The following is a 23,164-nucleotide window of genomic DNA, read 5'->3' on the forward strand; positions in this document are numbered from 1 at the left end:
ACACTAAAACGTACAGCAGGCCCCTTACATAACCACGTAGAGTTTATATGTGCATCTAGTCTTTCGTAGAAAAAAATGATTTTGCTTAGAAGATGATGTAGCATTATGGGATCTTTTGGCTATGTTTTTTGATCTTCCTTGGTTTCATTTCTCTGAAAATGTATTTCCATCTCATTCTCATGTTTCTATCTGTTTGAAGAATCAGTCTGAGTCGAGATTTGTTTGCTGAGTATGAATTCTTTGTACAATTTAATATGATAGAGATAAAACTTTCGGTTTGTGTGCGTGGGCACCATGCTCTTCTCGTAAAAATTGAGAAAGGGCTTTGCTTTATTGACACTCGCTGTTTATCTGCTTCTAACACAGACCTTGACCAATTTGGTACATTAGAATAATATCAAAGAGTCGCAAATTAGTAAGCACATAGCTTGTCTGGCGATGAGATCAGCCATTTTCTTTGTTTCCCTTAGGTTCTATTGATGATCAGCAATGCCAATATCAAAACCAGAATGATATACCTCAAGAAAGCAGCTTCTGCAGATTAAGCCAGACATCCGGATCAGCTTCTTCACATCTACCTTCATGACAACCATCGTATATCCCACATTCTTTTGATACTCTACATAGCCCACCATAGCCCACATTCTTTTCCTTCGGTTCTATTGATGATCAGCAATGACAAAATCAAAACCAGAATGATATACCTCAAGAAAGAAGCTTCTGCAGATTAAGCCAGACATCCGGATCAGCTTCTTCACATCTACCTTCATGACAACCGTCGTATATCCCACATTCTTTTGTTACTCTACATAGCCCACCATAAACCAATACTTTCTGTGGTAAGTTGAGAAATCTGTCTTGGGACTGTTCTCAATCCAAAACAGATTGCATTAATTACCCTTCTCTTGCCTTTTATTTCTTTTCTTTTTGAAACACCCTTTTCTTGCCTTTAAATCCAGCAAACACCACTTGTGTTCTGTACTTAAATCTCCGTATGTGATGAATTAGGTTCAACAATACCTTGAATTCTTGATGGGAGATGGCGAAAAATTGGTCCCAATAGTTTGTTGTTTAGTACACATGTTCAGTAAAATATTGAACACAAACAAGTTGTCTTTTGATTTGTAATTTGCAATGTAATTTCTTTTTTCTTGTGGAAAACTTAAAATCTTTCATATTAAAAACGGAAGATTCTGTTTTTCTGAAGCCAGACATTGAAACTAATGTTTGAAACAATTGAAGCCTACTTTTTTGAAAAGAACTTATGATTAGGTTTTTGTCCAATCAAATGATTGGTAAATATTCCCTTTTCGCTTTGGAATGGGTTGCATAGTCGACTTACTTCATTTAATCCGTATCCATTTTTCCAGCATACATTTTTTTTCTGCCATTTCCAGCATACATTAAACAAATGTTTTTGAAAAAAAACTTCTTGTCACTTTATCCAGATGAACTTCTCCTTATAATTTAGAACACTATTTACTATTTTGAGGTTTCCTCTATCTGGACCTCGAGTTTTGCATATACTCAATAAACTGTGTATTAAAAATTATAAGATTAATTTTTTTTATATAAAACTTCAATTTGAATTACTTAATATGAGAAAACTTATTCAAATAATTATGTAATTTTTATATATGTATGTTGATGTGGGATTTTCAACATATTTTGCCAAATCGATTTCATGGGTTGAGGTTGGTTACTTTCATTATGGATTGGATCGACTTGTGTCTGTCTCAACATCAAATTCATGTAATGATTTTAACTCAAAATTAATGTATATCAATCCAGATTTCAAATATTTCAGATTTTCCTATGTAGACTCCAGTGTTTGTGGTAACAAGTTGGGAAGCCTAAGGCAAACTTTATAAGCATTTTTTTAAAACTTAATATAAAATAAATGTATTTGTATCAGAATATGAGTTTTTTTAACAATTGTATTTTATGAGATTAAAGATATACTAAATAACATCTATCATTTTTCTTCTAAAATAATCTATTAATATTTTTAAGTTATGCAATAAAATTACTATAAATGGTCTACATGCAACTACATTGCACTAAAATAAATACTGTAAGATTCAAATAACAAAACCAATATAAAATAAAAAGAAGAAGACATGAATACTGAACAAGTAGAAGAAAAAATAAAAATCAAAACTCAATGAAAAATATCTCTCAGATAAGCAAAACCCCACTATATATTGATATAAAACATGAAAATCTCACATAAATCATTAATTCTTGTGACCTGAAATATAAACATATATTTTTTGAATTAGGGGCTCTCAAATTATCACAATATATAGGGGGCTTAAGGCAATTTCCTTTTTACTCTAACGGTAAGCACGACTCTGGTGGATTTTATTTTTTCCACAATAAAATTTATCTATCCGATTTTTACTATTTTTGGTAAAATTTTCAAATCTAAATTACCTCTGAAAACTCATATTACCTAGTTCCCACCTCCGACTCTCGTCCTCCGTCCAAATTCTCCCTGCCTCTAGACGCCGACCCTCTCGCTCGGAGCTCCTTATATCCCCTCACCCCTCCTATTGAATAAAATGGTGGTCTAGGTGTTGATGACTAAGCGGTTTCTCCTACTGGTATCTCTTTCTTAAACTGTTTGTACATCCTCCTTCTAGTATGCTTATTGTTGATCTTCAGAGAATCCCTAACTTGGTCTTGTACTTTGTAGTGAAATTTTCTTCGTTTTCATACATTGCATACCGGTTATATGCTCTTCAGTGGTATTTTCTCTTGGTTGATACTTTATGTTTGAAGTTATCTTGCTTTCAAAATTTTGCTGCGCCTTAAGTGCTTACTACAATGAGTCATTGTTACACCAGAAAAAAAAAGAGAAATGGAGTGAGGCTCCCAACCAGCCCAGACGAAAAGCACCAGTCTGTATCCCAAAATCACACTGCTGCTCAACTAGAAAAGAAAAACAAATTTACCCTTATTGGAAGAGTTACAAACCTAGTAGTCCAAAACACTAAGGCTCTTGTTGAGCTCTTTCTACAACATTATAACGTCACAAGGAGATTCACATGAAGAGATTTGGAGCCCTACTTCTCTCAGTTCCGTTTTGATAATGAAAAGGACCTCCGTACCATTCTAAAAAAGCTCTCTTCCATTTTAAGAAATGGATGCTAGATCATCTAGCAATGGAAGGCAGTAATCTCAAAAACGTTCCCAGCCTACTTATTTGTTTAGAAACAAATCTATGGAATTCCCCTCCACTAACGATTAAGGCAATAAGAAATGAACTAGGTCTGGTATAGGATTGTGTCCTAAACCATGCGCGAGTCCAAGTGTCTATTAATGTCCTTAATTCATTGGAGATGATCGAGTATATCCACCTTCCATCAGAAGAAATAAAACAAGTGAACTTTAAGTATAAATGATCGTAAATGTTGTTTCAAGTGCATATCCTTGTCGAATGAAGAGAAGGACTGAATTTTAACAGTTAGCTTACGAGAAGCCTGAAGGAATCCTAAACATTTGGGAATCACTCAAAACAATATTCTATCTCGACTGGAAGAGGGATAGAAGAAATATGAAGAAAGACGAATAAAACCCCTAAGAACAAGACTTATAAGCTCTACTGAGAAGACATGTGAATACTATCTCATTTCATTGAGTAATCCTTAAAAAGAGAAGAATTACACATTCACAGAATTTTCCAAGGAGAAAACTCCAAGTGGGTACAAGCAGCAATCCATCAATGCATTCAAGGGTTTAGAAACTTTCGATGATACCAGCAATAATAAAGGAAGGAAATTTTTTTTGGGTGACTGCAAATGCTCTTCCTAAGCGCTGAAACGGCAGAAATTTCAAAGGATTCGGAGCACCCTGACACACTAGCGTACAAGAAGAATTAATTATTTTCATGGAAATGATGAACAAGGATGAAGTGGTGCTCCGACTATTCTAGCATACAAAATATACAAATCACTTTATAGTACCCTCAAATGGAACCGGCGAAGGTGTCTATTTATCATGAAAATAAAGTGTTCAGCTGGATATTTTATCTTCCTCCCCCAATATTATTGACAATTTTATTACACTGGAACATATGTCTATGTATATCTCTTTCATCTATGGAGCACCTCGATCGGACGATATAACCAGATTTTGGAACTTGTTAACTTCGATTGGTCTAGGAAGAGATGAAGAAGATTTGTTTCTTTTGGGAGACTTTAACAATCTCCTAGGTAATTCGAAAAAGTTAGAGGTCCTCTAAGGTGGGAAAAATCTTTTCTAGCGCTAAAAGCTTCGTTTCGCAGATGTGATTGTGGGATCTCCAACATTCTGGTAATTCTCCCTATTGGCGAGGAAACTGTTACAGTCATTTCATTCAGTCTTCCCTTGATTGAGCTATGATCAACTATAAATGGCTGAATCTTTCCCAGCCGTAACCTGTGAATACTTGAATTTTGAAGGATCGAACCACCGATAGTCCTAGTCCATTCAACCATACAAAAATAAGAAACAAGGACTCTTTCATTTTGCAAAATACTTGAAGAAAAATCAGATATCAAGAAACTAGATGAATAACATTGGACTTCAATTGTCATAAGAAACTGTTCTTTCCAAAATCTGTCAAATCTGTCGAAAAATCATGGAAAGGACCAATTCTCATAATACCAATAATAAGGATCAAATTCTGGATTCTCAAGAAAAATTGGAAGAAGAACTTAGTAGTAATACTCCTGGTCGAACTCTCCAATGACCATCTCACACGGAAAGTAGAAGAAGCATATATGGAAGATGAGTTTTTGTAAGCAGGGGAGTAGAATCCAATGACTTCATATTGGAAACCGGAACTCCGAATTCTTCCATGCAGGGACTAGGGAGAGGAAAATTATCAATAAGATTTCAGTGATTGAAAATCCCAGAGACAAGCTACTTTTGTGGAACAGCAAATTGCTAACACCATTGCTGATTATTATAGGGATCATTTCTTGTCCAAAAACCTTAATAACTTGCATGTGGTCGATAATTCTATTTCCCCTATGATCACCTTGGAGATGAATGCTGAGCTAACACAATTCTGGAGAATGGTGAAATCAAGAAGGCAGTCTTTACCATCCATCCGGTTAAAGCTTCAGGACTAGTCAGTTTCTCTGCTAGTTTTTACTAAAGCTGTGGGGATATTATAGGAAACAATATGACATCAGACAATGTAAGCTTCTTTACTTCCAACAACCTCTACGGGCGATATAATGAGACACACATCAGGTTCATACCAAAGACGAGGATAAAAAAAGTCCATCGACTATCGGGCCATTTTCTTGTCTAGTATCCACTACAAAGGTTATTGCAAAATTTCTCACAAACCATATTCAACCGATGGTCCAATCAATAATCTCGAGGAACCAGTCCGCGTTCGTCAAAGGAAGAACCATATATGATAACGTCTTGATATCAGGAGAAAAGGTTATATTCCAGTGGCGGTTAAAACGGATATGAGAGAAACATACGGCATGATGAATTGAAATTTTTAGAGAGAGCCTTATCCAAACTTGGTTTCCATGATAAATGAAATTATTGGATCATGGAATGTGTGTGCTCAATATCTTACTTCCTCCACATTAACAAAACAACTAAGGTAAAGTATTTCCAATGCGTGGGATAAGACAAGGAGATCCTTTTTCTCCTTACCTATTTGATCCTATACACAAAAGTTTATCAACTCTAATCACAAAATCGACGCAAGAAGGAAAAATGGCAGGCATAAAAGTGGCCATGTTGTGTGCCTATTAATCATCTTCTCTTTGCAAATGATATGATGTTCTTCAAGAAGATGAAAGTAATGAGCTGTGAGTCTCTTAAGAGAATTCTTACCACACACAAATCTGGCTCGATTGAAGTATCAACTTGGATAAATCAGCTATCACCTTTCCAGCAAAGTCTCAGCGAGAAGTAAAATGTGTGTCAAGAACTTCTTCAATATTAAAAAAAAAGGAGGCTTGGCAAAATATTTGGGACTCCTAGAGAATTTTGGAAGGAAAAAATGCAACATTTTTATAGCCTTGTTGACAAGATCCGTCAAAGATCAATTAGCTGGTACACGCGCTTCATGTCGTGGGCAGGAAAGCAAAATCTCTTACAAGCTGTCCTAGCAGCCGTTCCAACATGCACGATGTCATGCATCAAGCCCCCACTTTCTTTATGCAAATAGATCTAAAGCATCTTACCCGCTTCTGATGGAATTAAAAATTGGAGGCAAACTCTGCTGGATTTCATTGTTTAAACTCACAATACCCGAAAGTTTTGGAGATTGAAGTTTCAGATAGATAGAGCAGTTTAACTGTGAGATGTTGGAAAAGATGATATGAAGAACCATTAAAGAACCTCAATCACTCATTTATCAAACCTTACTGGGAAAATACTGATGTAAATCTAATTTCCTGGATAGCCTTGTCCTAGTATCTGCTTCTCATGGATGGAGGAGCGTCTTTGCCGGTAGGGAAGTACTGAGACATGGACTAGAATGGGTTGTCGGTAATGGTTTTTTTTTTTTTGAATGAATGTAAAATTATATTCAACCAAAAAACTGTGTTACATCTAGTGCTTCTGTTTTTATTTATGTACTCATAAGACTATAAAAATAAAGATTCTATACAGCCATTATGCGGGTGTTGGATCATCTCTTGTGCCAAACCAAATACGCAGACTTTTCTCCAGATAGGCGTGGCCTCTTGCTTTGACTGCAAGCAGATGTAACCGGATCGTTTTATCAACGAGTTTGCACAGCGTAATGGCATCCTTTGGTTCTTCACCATGCCTCCTCGAGTTTCTTTCTCTCCAGATACTGTGAACTGCAGCCTGCAAGGAGTATCTGATAAGGAACATTTTCTGTGGCAGGATAGCTCGAGCCAGAGATTATGGTGATAATGGTGTTCCAGTCTGTGGTGAAGCGGTCCTTGAGAAGCCCTTTTACCAATGATTTCCAAACTGTAGATGAGTAGGAACATTGGAAGAAGAGGTGATGGCAAGTCTCTTGCACTTCATGACATAGAACACACTCTGCGTTTATGGTAGCATTCCAAGCTTGCATTTTATCTCCTGTTTGCAACCTGTTCTTTATTGCAATCCATATCATAAATGAGTATTTCGGGGTGGACTCGGGAAACCATATGGCTCTGCTCCAAGGACAGATAGTGTGCCTCGTCCTCAGCTGTAACCATGTCTTCTTAGTGGAGAATCTGTTCCCAAATTTTCCTTCTTCGCTTCTCCATAACGGGACATCATCCATGTCACTTAACCCTCCAATACGCAGTTTATCTATCTCTTCCTCAATATCATTTAGAATGCTCACTCTATGTCTTCGCCTCCTGTGATTTGAGAGGACATCTGCCATCGAAGCATTCTCCGCAATACCAAGCGCTATTTTGCCTCTATCACCAACAACTTCCTTTAGACAACCAATCTGCGACCAGACTTCATACCAAAAGGAGGTGTGATTCCCATTTCTGACATCTACACGCAGAAACTGCCTTGCTACATCTCTCATTCGTAGAATCTTCTTCCACATCCAAGACCCCAAATTTGTGTTAACTGAGATCGACCAGAAAGACCCTTTCCTTATCAAATAACAATGTATCCACTTGACCCACAATGATGATCTTGCAGATGCTATTCTCCAGATTAGCTTCAAGCAGTGGACTTTGTTTATTTCCTTTAAAGACCTGATTCCCAAGCCCCCTTCATTCTTTGGTAAGCAAATGTCTTGCCAACTTACTTTTGCTTTTGTGGTTTTTAAGTCAGGGCCTGACCAGAGAAAGGCTGCACACAGACTCTCTATTTCCTTCAAACAACTGCCTGGGAGTCTAAACGCCGCTAGCCAGAAGTTTGCTAGGCTCATGATTACTGAGTTGATTAGCTGAAGCCGTCCTGCATGGGAAAGGAAACGACCAGTCCACGAGCATGTGGATTGACCAATGCTTATGTTTTGATAAGCCAACATTCCCATCGAACTCTACACGGGAAAACATGAATCTCCGAGTTAAAGACTTCAGATTGACTTCATCTTTCCTGTGAAATTTTTCTACTATTAAGGAATATTTATCTATGAGAATATAATTAAGGAGATCATTCCTAGTGATAGCGAAATGAGCAGTGAACTTGTTTTGTTAAGACACAAGTCAAGAGTCTATATGACTAAATCCGGTTATGCCATTGGAACGATCAACTCAGACTCTGAGGAAAATTACCAGTTCAATTGGAAGAAGCGAATCTGGCAGGTGAATACTAAGAACGCCAAAGTAGTGTATTTACAAGATAATGTACATAGGAAGCCACATTCTTTTTTTGTATTTTCAAGATAGAGTATCAAATTTAGCATACGAGTTCTTTTCAAAACGATGGTTCGTCCTCTAGGCTCTTATATGAGAGGTCTTAGCATTAAAAGCTATAATTTTGGCAGTAGCTCTCTATAGCGTCTTATCCATCTAATTTTTTTCTTAATGGAAAATGCTCATTAACCTTCTTTCAGTTTTTGACCCAAAAAACCCTTCTTTTAGCAAAAGTAGATTCATGTTTAAATTCAAAGAATTTTCTTTGTCATCTGGTATATTTCTATTTCTTTTAATTTTGTGTCTTTTCATTTTGTTCCACATTAGAAAATAGGGACATTAGCCACCATAACCTTACAAATATATAAAATTTCTAAAATAACCTATAAATTTTTTGTTAAGATTTTTGAAAGATACATTCCTATATTGCCCTTGATCACATGATTGAATCAAGATTAAAAATCATTTTAAAAAGGAAAGAAATCATTAATATACAGTAAATTTAAAACAAAATTAATAATAATTAAATAAAAGGAAACAGGTATTTAAAAAAAGGAAATATTAGGTTATGGAAAAACACACCATTGTTGACACATCCATCTTCTTTTTCACAAGCCATATATGAGAAGTTCAAAATTTAATATAGAGATAAGGACAAGAGTTAGTGATAACGATATACTTTGATGTTGTAGTTATCCATATTTACTTATACCTAGTACTATTAGGAGATGATACCATGTATATATACGTAGTCATGAACATCAATACAAACAACACTTTCACATTATTTTATGGTATCAGAGCAGAAACGATTCTTGACCTAAATTTCTCAATTTTTTGCTTCCGCATTAAGATTCTTTCTAAAACGTGATTGATAAAATAACAGACATGGCTACTACTCCTTCTTCTACTTCATCTCCTACGTCTTCAACAATTATTCCATCTACTACCCCTACTTCTACTACTGAAAGTAGTTCTGTAAACCCTTATTTTCTACACCCCTCTGACAATCCAGGCGCGTTAATCACGCCAGTAATACTTAAAGGCGAAAACTATTCAGAATGGGCAACAAAATTCTGGAATTCTCTCCAGGCTAAACAGAAGATTGGTTTCCTCGATGGTACTACACCTAAACCCTCGATGAACCCTGATCTAGCTCGATGGACGTCAGCCAACTCGATGATCGTTGGATGGATACGCACGACGATTGATCCCCTTGTGCGATCTACTGTTGGTCATATTCCTGATGCCGGTTTTGACTCTCAACTTTTGTTTAACCAAGTTTTCTGTGTGGTATGTTCAAAACTATCTTTCGTACTGAAAATTGGATGGTAACAGAGGAAGGTGATAACTTCGTGTTCACCCAAGAACATAGAGAAACAGCATGATTAGGAAGATGTTAACTTCCTGGTGTTCGGCTTCCGGTCAAGCGATTCTTCTTGCCTAAAAAATAAATGAATATCTTCTTTAGAACATTTTTAATCCCATTAAAAGAAATACTCCAACCCATTCTATTTTTCTTGGCAGATTTTGCTGAACAAAAGTCTCTTCATCTGTTCAAATACCTTATTTATGGGAAGACGTATCATTCCTAACTTAAAGATCACTTTGGATGCCTCTCGATTCATGGACTAATACCAGTATTAAGCCTGGGCAAAAAAAAAAACCAAAATCGAAGAATCGAACCAAAATACCCGAAACTCGGAGCAGACAAAAACCCTCAAATACCCGAATAATTATTATATTTGTTATATCCTAAATAACTGAACCGAACTGGAACTGTACCGAGAACCGAATGAATACCCAAATATATAAATATATTAATTATATATAAATAACATAATTAAATATATATATATATATCTATAACTGAAAAATCTATTTAATGTATCTGAAAAAATTTAAGGAAAACTAAATTATTATAAAGTATATGAACTAGTCGAAAGTATCCGAAAGTATCCAGATAGTTTTCTTCAAAATATCTAAAATAATCTGAAATATCCGAGATTTATCTAAATCATCCTAATTATTCGATATTTTATCCAAAATATCCGAGATTTTACCTGAATTACCCGAACTACCCGAAATAACCAAACCATAACTGAAACAAAATGAGAACGGATTTTTTTCTGGATATTTTCCTGTTCCTAGTTATACTATCCAAACCGAATCCAAAACTATATGAACCGGACCTGAACCAAAAATAGGTCAGGTAGTAAATGAATCTTCTAGTCCCCTACGAACTACGCGATACCAGGAATACCCAAACCAAACCGAAATAAAAATACCCAATCTTAATCGGTATCATTCTATTCACCTGAACCAATGCATGAATAAAAGAGTAATTCTAATATAATGTGTTGCTTTATCAAATGAATATCAGAACGAAGATCTGATGCAAAGAAGGCTATGGGAGAAGCCGAACTTTGAGAATTACTATGCAGAAATGCATAAAGTAAAGCGGAGAAGATAGGTGCACATAGGCCTGGACACATTTATTTAGAACCGAAGAACTGAACCGAATAGAAAAACGAAGTTTAGTTTGAATTTGGATATTATAATTATCGGAGCGGAACATGTAGGTACACTTAGGGTTGGACACATTTATTTAGAACCAAAGAACTTAACAGAATCGAACAAAAAAAAGAAAAACGAAGTTTAGTTCAGATTTGGATATTATGAATTATCGGAGCAGATCATATTCCTAAAACCAAAAACTATAAGATATCTACACAAATGGACCAGTTACAAGAAAGACAGTATTACAAGTTGGATCTTGTCCGATAATGGGCATGGTCCGATTTTGACTCAATCTTTGTTTTAACAAATTTTCTCGGTGGCTTCAAATCTATCTCTGATTAAAATTCGAATTCTAACAAGCAGGCGCACAACATCATCAATACGAACGATAAAGACTTCTTCATGATCACCTCATGACCTCAAGGGAGGGTAACTTTTTTTTTTTGTTATAACTAGAAAAGAAAAGACAGGTTCAGAGAAGGAAGCTCAGGCTAACACGAGATAATTCGTCCTGATTATGCAAGTTGACATCAAAGGGATTGAAACTAAAATGTGAATGACGGCTATCAGGTTTTGGTTATACATTGCTTTGCTTATACATCTTGGTGTCTAATACTTGCTTCCCGCACATGGCACACAATCCTGCACAACAGATAGGTAGAAGTATTTACTACTGTATGACTATCTAATTAGAGGTGTTATAACATATAGGTAGATGTGATTACTATATTTACCTTTGCTATAGGCACATGTGTGACAATATTTACCATCTTGATGCACTTGCTGCTTGCAGATCATACACTTTGTCGTAGCGGTACCGTAAGGTGACCATCTATAAACGAAGAAACATCATAAGACAAGATCAGAAGCAGCAAGGAAAATACAAAAAGAAAAAAAAGCAGAAGAAAGAGAAAAATAACAATGAGAACGCTAATCCTCTAACTCGTCCTTATAGATAGTTGTAATCAGTTCTCCGATTACGAGTACTATAAGTCTACACCGCATAAAGATATTAGAGTTTAACAATCAAATATTCTTTTACTAAACCTATATAAATGTATTTTAAAACGGGAAGAGTATTAAAATGTCGTTAACATTTTCAATGCATTTATTTATTTAATAATTTTGTTTATTTTTAAAACTATTATTAATTAACAAAATAAAAAAATACTAAATTAGAATTATAATATTAAATTTAATTATTTAATATATGTAAAGAAATTGAAGGGCATGTTCGATGAAAACTTAGGAATATGATTTAGTACAAATGGATTAAGACTAAAAAAATGACTATCATTCACAGTAGACTATAGAATTTAATGGGTTTGAAGATCTTTGTAATATTTTCCGAGATGTTAAAATGAATTTTGAGCTAAAAGTTGGTAATGAATTCGTCTGTAAAAAAGAAAAGGTTAGTAATGAACAGCAGATAATTTTTACTAGAAATGCACACATATCAGAAACCATGCTAACTTTTATTTGAACCGGAGTCAGTGTTATGTTAAGATTTATGAGAATAAGAGATATTTAATGAGAGTTTATTGTTAAATAATGAAAAACAAAAGAGAGAAAAGGAGAGAATAATTTTCTTTAGAACTAAAAAGTGTCATTACAATGGGTTATCAAGAGACATAATCAGAATAGAACATGCTTACTCTAGTAGCCAAACACCCTTGGCTTACTAGGAAAGCTAAAATAAAATATCTGTCTGTTTTTACTGTAGTTCCGCGGGTACTGTTCATTCTGGCAAGCCTTACTTAATTTCCTTTGGCAAGTCTTGCTAACTTTATTTCTTCATGTCAATACTCCCCCTCAAGCTTTAACATATGGTTAAGCTTGGAACCCATGAAAACATCCCTCATTAAAACCTTTTGTGTGAAAAATCCAATGGGACAAAAACACACAAAGGAAAAAGAGTAGATGCTTCATGGCTTAAGGGGATCATGATCTAGTCATGTCTATGAGTCCCAATTTCGGATGAATGAACTCGCAGACCTTAGTACTTGCTCCTTTGGTGAAGATATCAGCTAGCTGGTCTTCACTTCTAGTGTAGCAAGGTAGAATAATCTTCTGCTCCACAGCCTGTCTCACTTTGTGACAGTCCACTTCAATGTGCTTTGTCCTTTCATGAAACACTGAGTTTGAAGCTATATGAATGGCCGCCTGATTATCACAGTGCATGGTAATTGGTGTTGATGTCTCTATTCCCAAGTCTCTTAGCAAGTTTCTGATCCAAATGAGCTCACTAGTCAGCTTCCTCATTGCTCTATACTCTGCCTCATCACTCGAACATGATACCACTTTTTGCTTCTTGCTTTTCCACGTAACTAGATTGCTTCCAATGAAGGTGCAATAACCTGTAGTAGACCTCCTATCTACTCTATCACCAGCCCAATCTGCATCACAATATCCCACAATCTCTGTGCTCTTGTTGCAGCCCATCCAAACACCTTGACCCGGGGCCTCCCTTAGGTATCTCATGATCCTTTCTACCATATTCCAATGATGAACCTTAGGTGCTTGCATATGCTGGCTGACTTGGTTCACAGCAAAACAGATGTCTGGTCATGTAATGGTGAGATAGATCAGCTTCCCAACCATCCTCCTATAGAGTTTGAAGTCTCCAAATGGTTTGTCTTCAAACTCCCCCTCACGCAAGACTTTATAGCCTTCTTCAAGTGGTGTTTTAGCTACTCTTTCTCCAAGCTTTCCTGCCTCATTTAAAATATCAAGTGTGTACTTTCTTTGGGATAAGAAAAGCCCCTCCTTATAGCGGCATATTTCTATCCCTAGAAAGTACTTTAGCTCACCCAAATCTTTAATATCAAAGGTGGATTTAAGAAAAGCTTTAGTAGAGATGATACTTTCCTTGTCACTCCCTGTGATGATAATATCACCACAATTCCTTGCTTGCTTGTGAGAGTGAAGAGTGTATGATCAGCTTCTGATTTTACAAACCCTTTTCCATTGAGAGTTGTACTCAGTTTGTGATATCAAGCTCTTGGTGACTGTTTTAATCCATAGATTGCTTTCTTTAACCTTAGAACATTCCCTGGCTTGACCATATCTTCCATACCTGGAGGTGGCCTCATGTAAACTTTATCCTCCATCTCTCCTTGAAGAAAAGCGTTATTGACATCCATCTGCCATAAATTCCATTCTAGGTTCACTGCCAAGGAGAGTAGAATCCTTATGGTGTGGAGTTTAGCTACTGGTGCAAAGGTATCCAAATAGTCTTCTCCATAGACTTGAGTGTATCCTCTTGCAACCAGCCTTGTCTTCTTCCTTTCTGGTTTTCCATTGGCAAGATACTTGATGGTGAAAAGCAGGCGGCTTGTAACAGCTTTCTTTCCTTTGGGAAGCTCGGTTTCATACCAAGTATCATTCTTGATCATGGCACCAACTTCATCTCCAACTGATTATCTCCACTCTTCATGCTCCATGGCTTTTTCATAAGTCTTTGGAACATACTCTTGATCCAGATTGTTGATGAAGACTACATGCTCTTGAGGATAACTCGCCAAAGAACAAGTTGCTTGGATAGGGTTAGCTACTGCATTGCTGTTCAAATACACTCTGGTGTCAACCCATTTGGATGGTTTCTTTACTCTTGTATTCCTTCTCAATGGTTGATTCTCTTGACCTTCTACCACTGCATCTTCATGTCTTTAGTCTCCATTAAAATGATCTTCACTAGGCTGATCAGATTCATCTCCATCTTGATCATGTGTGCTTGCTGAATCATCTCCTTTTTGCGGTTGTGATTCATGTTCATTGCCCCCCTCAGGATTTGGATGGAATGTTTCAATAACTGGTGTTGCTTCTTCATTGTTTCCAGCAGTTGGTGGTGAGGGAGAAGTCCTTAGCACCTCACTGCTCTGAGGCTGATTGATGCTTAGCCTTTCTAGAATGATTCTCAAGTTGTTTGCCCTATCTGAAGGTCCTTGTGAGAGATCTTGAAGGCTTTCCCAACTCTTCTCCTCATAGTACCCCTTAGATTCCACAAACTTAACATCCCTTGAAATCAAGACCCTTCTTGATATTGGATCATAGCACTTATACCCTTTTTGTGTTGGAGAATACCCAATGAATATAGCTTTTGAGCTTTTAGCATATAGCTTGTTCCGCTGCTGTCCTGGTATCATCACAAAGCAGAGACACCCAAACACACGCAAGTGGTCCAAAGGTGGCTTGGTCTGGTTAAGAACCTCAAATGGAGACAGGTCGTTGAGGACTTTAGTTGGAGTCCTATTGATCAGATAGCTAGCACATACCACAACATCACTCCAGAACCTTTTTGGAACATTGGTGTGAAACATCATTGATCTTGCTACTTCTATTAAGTGCCGGTTCTTCCTTTCAGCAACTCCATTCTGCTGAGGAGTGTAAGGAAAACTTGTCTGGTGAATAATCCCATGCTGAGTAAGGTATTGTTTACATGCCAGACTTGTGTACTCTCCACCATTGTCTGACCTGAGGATTTTCACCTTGGCATTAAAGTGATTGGAGACATGGGCCTGAAAATTCTTGAAAGCCTCTAACACCCTGTCTTTAAACGAAAGCAGTGTCACCCAAGTGTATTTGGACTTCTCATCAATAAAGGTAACAAAGTATTTGTGATTCTCCCTTGACAGACACGGTGCAGTCCATACATCAGAGTGAACCAAGTCAAAACATTTCTCATAAATTGTACCAGACCTTGGAAAGACTGTCCTACAATGCTTCCCCAATATACATGCTTCACACTCATCATTCTTGAACACCACCCCAGGAAGTATCAAGTTTAAAGCTCTAGTATGGGGATGCCCGAGTCTAGCATGCCAAATGTTGCTGTCAACCCCATTCGATATACTGGCCAGACACTGAGATGAAGATGTTCCGAACACCTCTGTCTTCTGAAGATGATATAGTTCATTGTGAGTGTGCCCTTTTCCAATCACATGGCCTGTCTTTAAGTCTTGATATTCAACTTCATCTGGTCTGAAGACAACCTGACAGCTAAGATCAACCGTAGTCTTCCTCACAGATAACATATTTGATGTAAACTGAGACATATACAAAGCAGTTGATTCTCTATCAAACAACCTAAGGTTCCCTATCCCTTCTATCTTAACCTTATCACCATTTGCTATAAGAACATTCCCTAAGGCTGGCTGGATATCACTAATCAAGTTCCTATCACTAATCATGTGATGGCTTACTCCTGAATCTATAATGATAGGTTTAAAGTCAAGAGAGTGTGTACCAGCCTTCTTGGATGATATAAAGGCTTCGATAAAGTGATGAAGGTCACTCACGGTCGCTGGACCATCGGTGGTAGCTGTACTATCAGTACTTCTCCACGTTCATCCTTTATTACAACCACCAGTGAAAGAAGAATACATGGTTTTTCCTTGTATCGCTGGATGCTCAAACTCCTTAAGCTTAAATATATTTGGCTGGCTTCTCAAGGAACAAACATCTTCTAAATCTGGAATTTTCCTTTCTCTAAGGAAATAATTTATCAGATGGTTGTAGGGTGAATTCAGGTTTAGGAGTAAGCTGAAAAACTTGTCTTGCTCATAAACCGTTTGAAGACTCTCCCATAGATTCCCATAAACAGTTTGAAGATTTTCCCATAGATTTGTGGCTGTTTTACAGTGGGAATGAGCATCCAAGATTGGCTTAGACAGAGATTTGTGTATGATTTCTAGTGCTTGCTGGTCTTCTTGAACCCACTTGTTGTCATGCTTCAGGCAAGTAGCCTGACTATCCTCTTGAGCCATCCTCTTTAAAGTTTCAGCCTCCATTATATGGCTGTCTCAAAGTCCATGACTTCCCAAAGTAACTCTGGCCACTCTTGACCATAAAAGATAGTTAGGACCTTCAAGGGTCACTGAAATAAGGTTCTTCTTCTCCATTTCCATGGTTAGAATTCTCTTACCCAATGGGTAAAACAATAGACCAGAGAATAAAGATTGAAGAACACAAAGATTTTGAAAAGAAAAAGATTGATTTGCGGAATGATATGAGCTTATTGCTCTGATACCATGTTAGATTTATGAGAACATGAGATGTTTAATGAGAGTTTATTGCTGGATAATGAAGAACAAGAGAGAAAGAGAAGGAGAGAATAATTTTCCTTAGATCTAAAAAGTGTCATTACAATGGGTTATCAAGAGACATAATCAGAATAGAACATACTTACTCTAGTAGCTAAACACCTTTGATTTACTAGAAAAGTTAAAATAAAATATCTGTCTGTTTTTAGTGTAGCTCCGCGGGTACTTTTCATTCTGGCAAGCCTTGCTTAATTTTTTTTGGCAAGTCTTGCTAACTTTATTTTTTCATGTCAATACTCCCCCTCAAGCTTTAACATATGGTTAAGCTTGGAACCCATGAAAACATCCCTCATTAAAACCTTTTGTGTGAAAAATCCAATGGGACAAAAACACACAAAGGAAAAAGAGTAGATGCTTCATGGCTTAAGGGAATCATGATCTAGTCATGTCTATGAGTCCCAATCTCGGATGAATGAACTCGCAGACCTTAGTACTTGCTCCTTTGGTGAAGATATCAGCTAGCTGGTCTTTAGATAGTTGTAATCAGTTCTCCGATTACGAGTACTATAATTCTACACCGCATAAAGATATTAGAGTTTAACAATCAAATATTCTTTTACTAAACCTATATAAATGTATTTTGAAACGGGAAGAGTATTAAAATGTCGTTATCAATGCATTTATTTATTTAATAATCTTGTTTATTTTTAAAACTATTATTAGTTAACAAAATCAAAAAATAATAAATTAGAATTAGAATATTAAATTTAATTATTTAATATATGTAAAGAAATCGAAGGGCATGTTCGATGAAAACTTAGGAATATGATTCAGTACAAATGGATGAAAACTAAAAGAAAATGACTAGCATTCACAGTAGACTATAGAGTTTAATGGGTTTGAAGATCTTTGTAATATTTTCCGAGATGTTAAAATGAATTTTGAGCCAAAAGTTGGTAATGAATACGTCGTAGAAAAGAAAAGGTTAATAATGAACAGCAGATATTTTTACCAGAAATGCAAAATAGTTAATATTAATTTTAACTATATTACATTTAATTATTTAATTTAATATATTTACATTAGAATTATTTCAAAATTAACGAGTTTTCTTTTTTGCGGTTTGGGCGGGAAAACAAGATTTTTCGGTTCTGGCGAGAAAACGAGATTTTTCGGTTTTGGCGGAGAAATACAAATTTTTCGGTTTTGGCGAGAAAACGGGTTTTTGCGGTTTTGTCGGGAAACACGTTTTTGGCGAGAACACGTTTTTGCGGTTTGGAGGGAACCACGTTTTTGCGGTTTGGAGGGAAAGCGCATTTTTGCGGTTTTGGCGGGAAAACGTGTTTTTGCGGTTTTGGCGGAAAAACGCGTTTTTGCGGTTTTGGCAGGAAAACATGTTTTTGGCGGGAAAACGCATTTTTGCGATTTTGGCGGGAAAACGTGATTTTGCTGTTTTGGCGAGAAAATGTGGTTTTGCGGTTTTGGCGAGAAAACACAGTTTTGGCGGGAAAGCACGTTTTTGCGGTTTTGGCGAGAAAACGTGTTTTTGCGTTTTTAGCGGGAAAACAAGTGTTTGCGATTTTGGCGGAAAACGCATTTTTGCGATTTTTCCGGGAAAACACGTTTTTGGCGGGAACACTTTTTTACAGATTTCGCGGGAAAACAAGATTTTTTGGTTTTGGCGGGAAAATACAAATTTTCGGTTTTGGCGAGAAAACACGTTTTTTGGTTTTGGCGGGAAAACACGTTTTTTTTGGTTTTGGCGGGAAAGTACGTTTTTGCAATTTTGGCGGGAAAGTACGTTTTTGCAATTTTGGCGGGAAAACACGTTTTGCGACTTTGGCGGGAAAACATGTTTTTTTGTGTTTTGGCGAAAAAATGTATTTTGGGGTGTTGGCGTGAAAACATTTTTTTTGTGATTTGTGCATGAAAACATGCTTTTCGGTTTTTGCAGGAAAACACGTTTTTGCAATTTTGACGAGAAAATATTTTTTTGCAATTTTAGCGGAAAAATGCGTTTTGGGGTTTTGGCGTGAAAAAATAGTTTTTAGTACGGGAAAAAGTGTTTGTAGTTTTGTCAGTTTTCGTTTGTGACAAAAATGATTTTATTTTTAGGTTTGTAATTTGTGAATTACATTAGGGGCATAATAGATTTTATACCATTTTGAATGAACTATCTCCATTCAAATGATCCAAATTGGTTCAGCTGAATGGACTTTAAAATTAAGCTTAAATTTCCAAAAGTCATCTGGATGATCTATTTGAATGAATTGTACTTTTAGTGTCTAAACAAACAAAACTCTCATCTTCATCCAGATGATCTATCCAAATGGAGAAACAAACAGCAGATATTTTTACTAGAAATGCACACGATATCAGAAACCATGACTTTTATTTGAACCGGAGTCGGTGTTATACAGGTAACTGAGGTAAGATGTAGAAAATCAAATGGCAGATGAATTAAACTTGACCACGAGGTGAATTAACATGAGAAAGCTCTGAAGCTGCAGACTCTAACCACGAATCAAAATAGCCCACGTGGATTCAGTAGCCAATAAAAACCTTCCATCGTGGATAACCAGCGAGATGGCAAAATGAAGAGCTTCGTAGACCTTCTTCTCCAACTAGAGGCTCTCCGGTAAACGGGCAATACCCTCGTCTTTCACCTTTCTCTTCTCCTCCCGAATTTGAACTCACCTGGTGGACAAGACAATGGCGATCGATAAAAAACTCTTATCTCTTCTACTCCTCGTATCCTCCTTATCATCAATCGCATCAGCATCCTTCTCAGATCCAGATTCCGATTCAGATCTCACCAACGAGCTCGCTTCCCTGAGATCAAACTCCGAATCAGGCGTAATCCATCTCGACGACCATGGAATCTCCAAATTCCTCATCTCCTCTCCCACTCCACGTCCTTACTCAATCCTCGTCTTCTTCGACGCCACTCAGCTCCACAGCAAAACGGAGCTCCGTCTCCAAGAGCTCCGCCGCGAGTTCGGCCTCGTCTCCGCCACCTTCCTCGCCAACAACAACGGATCCGATCTGAACAAGCTTTTCTTCTGCGAGATCGAGTTCTCGCGGTCCCAGTCTTCCTTCCAGCGATTCGGCGTCAACGCTCTCCCTCACATCCGTCTCGTAACCGCTTCAACAGCGAAACTAAGCGACGAATCTGGTCAAATGGACCAGTCTGATTTCGCGAGGTTAGCCGAATCCATGGCTGAGTTCGTCGAGCAGCGAACCAAGCTCACCGTCGGTCCGATCCAACGTCCGCCGTTTCTTTCCAAGGCGCAGATCAGCGTCATCGTGGCGATGATCGTAATCGCGACTCCGTTTGTCATCAAACGGATTCTGAGAGGAGAGACTCTTCTCCATGACCATAGGCTTTGGTTATCAGGCGCTATCTTCATCTACTTCTTCAGCGTCGCGGGAACGATGCACAACATTATCAGGAAAATGCCTATGTTTCTCCAGGATCGTAACGATCCGAACAAGCTTGTTTTCTTCTACCAAGGATCTGGGATGCAGCTTGGAGCTGAGGGGTTCGCTGTGGGGTTCTTGTACACTGTCGTTGGGTTGCTCTTGGCGTTTGTTACTAATGTGCTTGTTCGGGTTAGGAACCTTAATGTTCAGAGACTGGTGATGCTTGTGGCTCTGGTTGTGTCCTCCTGGGCTGTGAAGCAAGTTGTTTACTTGGATAATTGGAAGACTGGTTATGGGATTCATCCCTATTGGCCATCGAGTTGGCAGTGAGGTGATGGGGGTTTAGTTTTCAAGACATTTTCTGGAACTGAGTTATTATGATATGTTGGACTTTTTGTGTTTTGAATCATTGTAGTACAATTTCAGATGGTTTTAAACTCATTACTGCTTTGCTACTTCCTTGTTACTCTATATAGTCAGTGTCAACCATTGCTCACTGTTCTGTAGGCTCTGTATAGGAGGAGCCATACTCAGAAATTCAGATTCTTTTGGGCTCTCTATCTGCATATTGCCAAATTGTTAGGATAAGTGAATTTAGAGTCTGGAGATCACTCTAAGATAGTTTTTATAACATTCTCCTTATCGTTCCCGATTGTTTGTTTGCATTGTGCGTTTCCATGTTATAATATTTTACTTATCATTGTAGAGGATGGATTTAATCATCCCACAAGGCCCAAGGAATAGAAGGCCTGGCCCAGACCAAGGAAAGCGATGGCTCGAATAGTCGGCTTAAACCGGTTGATTACTCGGCTTGCCTCTACAGTATCTCGAGTCGAGCGACGCCGACTAAGAGGCACACAGCTCGGCGACCGCTCGGACGAATGCGGGCCTCTCGGCCCAATAAAGAAGGCCCACGAAGACGACTTAAGCTAGGTCAAGAACGACACATCAGAGGACTATATAAGGAGAAGGAAGAGAAACGAGAAGGGGATCCGAAATCATCTGACTAACATCTGGCGGCTAGATTAGGGTTTTCACCTTTGCTTCATCTTGCCGTTATTTGTATTTTTCCGGTAGCTCATCGAGTTGCCGGCTTCTCTTCTGTCGCATTCTCTTTACTTCTCTTGTAACCGACTGAACATCTCTTCCGACCGTAATAAGACGTCTTTGTTAAACCCACATCCTTTTATCACCGTTTTCCGATCAAACGCCTGGCGCCCACCGTGGGTCCTTTTTAGCAAAGTAACGTTAGTACTATGGTTGTCAGCAACGACAGTTCTTCGTCTGGCGAGGAGCGCGAAGCCCTCGAGGTGATGCCGGCTCCCGAGGTAACACCTACGCCTACACCAGTAACTCCGCTACCCCCTCCTGCGTCCATGGAAACCATCTTGGCACGCCTCGCCCTGCAAGAAGCGGCGCAGAAGGCGGCGGTCGACCAAATCACAGCGATAGCAAAAATACTCGCTCCTATCGCTGCAAACGCCGAAGCTTCAACGGCGCAATACCGTCGACACCTGTTCGCCACTGAACGAACCACCAACGTAGCACCTGCGCGGGATAACAACAACCAGAGCGCCGGTAACAGCAACCAGAGCGCTGGTAACGACATCAACGCAGACACCGCAAGCGAGCTAGCCGCGTTGAAACAGTCGGTCCTCGACATCAACTCAAAGATCCACCAGGTGACGACCTCGGCGCCCCAAATCGAGCACGTACTCGCGGAATCTCTTCGCACACCCTTTACGCAAAGGGTCACCGGCGTACGGCTCCAGAAGATGGAGAAACTTCGTCTTCCAACCTTCAAGGGTCTCTCCGACCCTTCTACTCATGTCACGTCCTTCAACATAGCGATGCGACGCGCAAATCTGACCGACGAAGACAAAGACGCCGGCTTTTGCCAACTCTTTGTCGAAACCCTAGAGGGACCGGCCCTTACTTGGTTCACAGGCCTCAGAGAAAACTCCGTCGATTGTTTCCACGACCTCTCGACGGCCTTCCTGAAGAATTATATCATGTTCACCAACCAAGAAACGACCGTGTCCGACCTGTGGAACCTCACTCATACCAGCGGCCAAAGCCTCCGCGACTTCATGGAGAAGTTCAAAGCTATCGTCTCGAAAGTGGATATTCCTGATCCTATCGCTGTCGAGTCTCTGATGAACACTTTGCACGTTGACTCCACGTTCCGTCAGGATCTCTACCGATACCCGACGAAATCTGTGTCTGACGCCATCGCTCGCTCAAACAACTTCATCCGCATGGAAGAAGACACAAGAGCAAAGTTTGCGAAAGAAGCAGCAGCGAAACAGCGACCCGCCCGAACAAACGACACCCGCCCTGAGCCCCGCCAGCACTCATCCGGTGGGAACACCACTCAGAAGCGAGGCTACGTTAGCTCGGTCGACGACGAGGAATCGCCAAAAACAGCAGCCGTCACGCGAGAGAAAGCCTGGAACCACTGGGATCGAGACTCCGCCTCGAAGCAATCAAAGTCGTCCGAACCAGCGAGTTCAAACTCCGAGGAGCCAAAGAAATGGTGCCTCTACCAAAAAAGGGATTCCCATGATACGAAGAATGCAAAGTCCTCATCGGGCAATTTTTCGACGGGATCACTAACGGGACAATTCAATGCCCACCTCTCCAACGACACCGAAAAACACCAAAAGTTGGAGTAAGAACAAGGAGAAGAAGGCACAGAAGTCTCAGCAGAACACGGCCCCTAGCGAGGAAAGAGCGAGCCCTGAGCACACTCCTGTCAACAACGTCGGCCCCGCCAACGACTCATCAGAAGACGAACATCCGCGTCGCCGGCGACGAGTGGAAGTCATACTCTCTCACCCTTGTGACTCCTCTGACGACGACTCCTCGACAACGCAC

At 38.8% G+C, this 23,164-nt stretch overlaps 1 protein-coding gene across 1 annotated transcript; it reads left to right on the forward strand.

The window, feature by feature from the left end:
• Positions 1–19,463: 19,463 nt before the first annotated feature.
• On the forward strand, positions 19,464–20,776 carry LOC103831124 (probable dolichyl-diphosphooligosaccharide--protein glycosyltransferase subunit 3B). The gene has a single exon (XM_009106979.3). The coding sequence runs from the start codon at positions 19,577–19,579 to the stop codon at positions 20,615–20,617; it is 1,041 nt and encodes a 346-aa protein (XP_009105227.1). The 5' UTR covers positions 19,464–19,576; the 3' UTR covers positions 20,618–20,776.
• Positions 20,777–23,164: the final 2,388 nt, after the last annotated feature.

Source organism: Brassica rapa, chromosome A01 (assembly GCF_000309985.2).
Source record: "Brassica rapa cultivar Chiifu-401-42 chromosome A01, CAAS_Brap_v3.01, whole genome shotgun sequence".
NCBI lineage: Eukaryota > Viridiplantae > Streptophyta > Magnoliopsida > Brassicales > Brassicaceae > Brassica > Brassica rapa.